The following is a 5000-nucleotide window of genomic DNA, read 5'->3' on the forward strand; positions in this document are numbered from 1 at the left end:
GGCTGCCTGTCAGCATCTCATATAATACCTGGTTTGTATCAGGAGAGCTGCAGTAATAAATCCCGAACAGTACCAAATTCATTTGCTTACAATGCCACAGCGCCGCACAGTGGACAGTCTGGGCGATGGTCCTTTTTAATAGGGACCTTGCTAGTCCCCTTAATCCTCCAGATAATACAGAACACTACAGGATTATAGTTAGCTGTAGTTGTAAAAAAGGTGGTAGCAGTAATAGCAGTAGCATTAGCAGTAATAGCGGTATCGGTAATAGCAGTAGCATTAGCATTAGGAGTAAAAGCAGTAGCAGCAGCAGTAGTAGCAGCAGCAGTAGCAGTAGCATTAGCAGTAGAAGTCGTAGTCTCGTGCGTGCATACGTACGTCCTGAGGGGCGTCTCGAGGGCTTTGGCCGTGCTGGGCTCAGGGCTGCTGTCCCTTTGGTACTGAGGACTGAACTGGACCAGGTGATGCCTCAGGGCCCTCAGCAGCTCCTGGGCTCTGGGATCCAGACTCACCCTGCAGAGGAACAAACAAGACTGGGCTGTGCAGGTGCAGATCATGGACGGATTCAGGACTGTGACTAACCTGTGGCATGGATCATCTCATCTTACCTGAAGATGATGGCGCTGCCTGGTGTGAGTCGCTCAAACTCCACCTCCTGCCCATACTCCCCGCTGGGTTTGGACACATCTGTCTTCTTCACTACGTCACTGTCCTTCAGCTGGAACACGTCCAGAGTTCAGAGTTCAGAGTTCATCACAAAGCTTCACACTGAGACAGTTAACCTGTTAGTATTGAGGTGGCCTGCTGAAAGGACCATCCCTCATCACCAAGCTGCAGAGGAACACCGCCTGATTGGCTACGACGCCTGTGTTTTCTGGCCAATCACAGCTGGTCTTCACAGGGACTGCAGCTGACCATACCTGGATGTGCTCTTTGACCTCCACGCTGTATTCTGACAGGCCGTTCATGATGTCATCATGTTTTCTGTCTGAGCTTCTGCTCCTCCTGATGGTACGAGCCTCAAGTACGACCTCCTGGATCTGACCTGTGATGCAGGAAACATAAGGTTCAAACATACAAGCCTGTGCAAGGTTAAGGGGTCCAGGTTTACACAGGAACAGGTTTGGGATTCAGATCTGATTGTGGTCATCCCACCTGGTAAGAACATTGGAGGAAGATCACGTCTGCAGCATTGTTCCTCAGGGTTGTGGAAGGCTCTCCGTGACACAGCGACCACAGACTGGTGGCTGCTGGGACAGTGTCGAGTCACTGCGACCACGTCGTCATCCAGCTGGTCCACATACACCTGAGAAGAACCAAAACCAGGAGCAGACACCAAAGGGTCTGAGGTAAGAGCTAAAGGGAGCTTTGAGAAGTCTGATCATCAGGTCTCCCCTGATGGTTTGGCCCCTCCCACCTGTATGTCCAGATAATTTGCATATGATCACCTTCCAGCTAACAATGGAGAAGACTGAGGTCAACACTACAACCAATCAGAGGCTTCAGGATGAGATCATGTTTCCCTTATCAATATCAGAAATATACTGAGCCGTCCAAAGGGTTGAGTGTGTGTGTGTGTGGTACCTGAGTGAAGCCCTGAGCACTCAGGTCCTGGTGCAGCCTGTTCAGGGCCAGTTTGGCAGCCAGGAGGCCCGAGTCCAGGCTGAGGCGAGCGGGGTCACGGCTGTGAGGGTCAGGGTTCCAGCAGGCGTACGGACCGTCCTCTGAGATCTGGACAACAAACCAGAACCCACACACACACACAGGTTACATCCTGGAGTCGTCCAGGACTGGACAAGACCTTCATTACCAAGTCCAGCTGCTGTATTCTCAAGCGCGCGCACACACACGCGCACACACACACACACACACACACACACACACACACACACACACAAACAAACACAAACAAACACAAACACACACCTTCCTGCTGCTGTGGTTTGAAGAATAATGGCCCTGATCTCCTTCCTGACTTGCTAAATTGTATATGTGTGTACGAAGAGTGTGTAAGGGTGGAGAACCCCTCTGATGATTCCCATGTGGCCTTACGTGATGAGGAAGCAGCTCGTCGTGTCCTCTGATGCTTCCTGTAGCACCGCAGGCCATGGAGACGACAGCAGCACGGGGCAGGAAGTCAAACGCTGAATGCATCTGAAACACAGAACAAGACCAGTACAACAGCAAGTACAGGAGCGTGTGCTGCAGGACAGTCACATGTAAACATCACCTGTACCTGTACCTGTCCCTGGGGGGCGCTGTGGCACACGTCCATGACCAAACTGTGGGCCACAGCTGGTACCAGAGGCTGAAGGCTCGGCTGGATGAAGGAGGCCACAGGCTCCCTGCCAAACCAGGACCATGCCCCCTGCTGGCTGCCCCCTGCACCTACACATTCTGACACACACACACACACACACACACACACACATAAGATCATAACATAACATGATCATAACATATAAGAACTGATTTGAGTGGAAGTGTGTGTTTATGTTTTGACTTGTTTTCACTCTAAACCGAGCCTTCCCTTCTGGACATGAAGCTGGTGATGATTGATCGTTCTCATCTGGTTTCAATACGCTGCCAGTCCATTTGAACATCAGCCATGTTTGAACGCAGCCTGAGCCTCTTCTGTAACTAAATCATCACGTGTCTATAAAGGATCAAATCCCCTTATAAGTGAGGATCAATCACTGTATTGTGGTTTAAACCACAAACAACCTGAAGCTCAGGTTCAACACTTGAGGTATAAAGTGCAGATTCATGACCTTTAACCTTTCATCATCGCTTCTGTATCACAACCACCTGCACTTTGTGTTGCTTCATGTACTTGCAGCGTGTGCACACATGAGGGCGCTGTCGTGCTTAGCACAGCGAAGCCACACGCGCACACTCCGACACCAACAAACACACACAACAGCACGCAGGCAGCCAGGGACAGGAAGCAGGCCGACAGGAAGCAGGCAGAGCGGGCGTGCAGCTTGCTGATTGGTTCGTTCGGTACCTCGCACCACACTGGTGATTCCCAGGCGGTTTACGAACACGTTGTCAGCGAGCTGATCGGGGGACGCGAGCTCTGCTATCACGTAGAGGTTTGGCCGGACGGCTCGAGCTGCAGCAAGCATCGCCTACAGAGAGCAACACACAGTGCAGTTAACCTGAGCAGCCTGACCTCTGACCTTTACATTGACACCTTCAGTAAACAGGCAGGTTGTCTTTTCTGCTGTCGAATTTACACTCGATAGCTCAGATTTATGATCGGGTCCCAGGTCTGATCAGTTTCTATCACAGCTGTGATGCAAACCGGCGCCATCTTGTGGCGGCTCTGCATAATGCAGCTTTGTGAACGAGGATCAGCTGGATCGTTGTTCTCCATCTAACGTGGCCCCGCCCCCTTCAGACTGTGATGCGCCTGAGCCTGTGTGAGACAGGTGAGGGTGTGGAGCGGCTCACAGATGGAACAAAGAGAAGAAGAATCCAAGACTTTAGAGATTCTGAAGGATTTGTGGAAAGGTAAGAACAGTAAAGTTGTAATATATGAAGGGAAACGCAGCCTCCGTCAGCTCAGATGAGCAACATGCTACAGCCTGAAGACGTGAGTGTGTTTCCATGGCAATACCTCGCACACGTGCAGCGGCGTGCGGCTGCAGTCCAGCAGTCTCACGCCGGCAAAGATCTGAGCCGTGATCTCCGTGTACGTCTTCATGCGTGTCCACAGGTAGGGACAGTCCTCGGGTTTGTCTCCGTAACGCAGCTTCACTCTGTCCTCCTGACACAGCAGCTCCCTCCGCAGGTACACGTCTGAACCTGCACGCACCAACACACACGTCACAATCAGAATCACAAAAGCTTTAGTAAGTTTACACTTACAAGGAATCTGTTCTGGTCGTTGGTGCGATCAACATAGAAGAGCAACCACTGTGCAAAACATTCAGTCATTAAAACACACAAAATTAAATCAATCAATTAAACATGCAAGTTACAGGGTACGAATGTGCAAGAACCCATAGTTCTGATTGTGAGGTCAGTGGACCCGGGCCCACTGCAGAGGGGAAGAAGCTGGATTTGTGGCGTGAGGTTTTGGTCCTGATGGACCTCAGCCTCCTGCCAGAGGGGAGGGTTATAAACAGTTTGTGTCCAGGGTGGGAGGGGTCGGCCACAGTCTTGCCTGCCCGCCTCAGGGTCCTGGAGGGACGGCAGGTTGCAGACCGTCACCTGCTCTGATGATTGGCTGCAGCCTGCTCTCGTCCTTGGCGGTGGCTCCAGCGAACCAGATGGTGATGGAGGAGGTGAGGATGGACTCAATGATGGCAGAGTAGAAGTGCACCATCATTGTCTTTGGCACGTTTCCATGGTTTTAAAACATAAAAACACGTTCGTGCTGCAGAGAATTGAGGAAAGAAAAGGGGGAAGTGGAAAAGTGGATAAACTGACCAAAGAAGGGCTCAGCCGCGCTCTTCAGGGCGTCAGCGCCCATCACAGAGCCATGATGAGCCAGGAAGTGACACGCCTTGTCTGCCTGGTTCATCAGCTGCTCTTCCTCTTCAAAGGTCATCTCATGGAAGGGGAAGGTGAAATAACTGAGGAGGCACAAAACCCATCCTTCACTCTACCACGACCAATCATCTTCAACCAGCAGCACGGCAGCAGAGCGTTGCCATGGAGAGGTTACCTGGTGACCAGAGGGTGTTCTCGTGTGACGGCGCCCAGCTTTGGCCCCTGATCAGCAAGACGCTCATGAACGACACTTCCCACAATGCAGTTAGTCGCCTGGATGGCAAAACAGATGGAGAGTTACAGATGTGTACAAGTCACACACACACACACACACACACACACACACACACACACACACACCTGTTCTTCATGTTGTCTCATCTCCTTGTAGAGTTCCTGGTTTAACTCTTCCACTCTGTGTCTGAAGCTTTCACAGCTCTGCTGGATGTCTGATGACTGTGTACTGCAGACAAACACACACACACACACACACACTTATT

At 51.3% G+C, this 5000-nt stretch overlaps 1 protein-coding gene across 1 annotated transcript in view; it reads right to left on the reverse strand.

Annotated features, from left to right (window-relative positions):
• Positions 1-5000, reverse strand: part of LOC143016894 (glycogen debranching enzyme-like) — a 16038-nt gene that overhangs the window by 5392 nt on the left and 5646 nt on the right. The window contains exons 8-19 of the mRNA XM_076171455.1: positions 4861-4963; positions 4676-4773; positions 4438-4583; positions 3623-3810; positions 3008-3131; positions 2237-2397; positions 2053-2154; positions 1585-1731; positions 1156-1306; positions 921-1045; positions 609-718; positions 379-513 (exon numbers count right to left, since the gene is read on the reverse strand). Of these exons, the coding sequence (XP_076027570.1) occupies positions 379-513; positions 609-718; positions 921-1045; positions 1156-1306; positions 1585-1731; positions 2053-2154; positions 2237-2397; positions 3008-3131; positions 3623-3810; positions 4438-4583; positions 4676-4773; positions 4861-4963 (1590 nt within the window). The remainder of the gene's footprint in view (positions 1-378; positions 514-608; positions 719-920; positions 1046-1155; positions 1307-1584; positions 1732-2052; positions 2155-2236; positions 2398-3007; positions 3132-3622; positions 3811-4437; positions 4584-4675; positions 4774-4860; positions 4964-5000) is intronic.

The sequence above is a fragment of the Genypterus blacodes genome, unplaced genomic scaffold, assembly GCF_046128005.1.
Source record: "Genypterus blacodes isolate CSIRO-AG114 ecotype Tasmania unplaced genomic scaffold, CSIRO-AGI_Gbla_v1 ptg000250l_1, whole genome shotgun sequence".
NCBI lineage: Eukaryota > Metazoa > Chordata > Actinopteri > Ophidiiformes > Ophidiidae > Genypterus > Genypterus blacodes.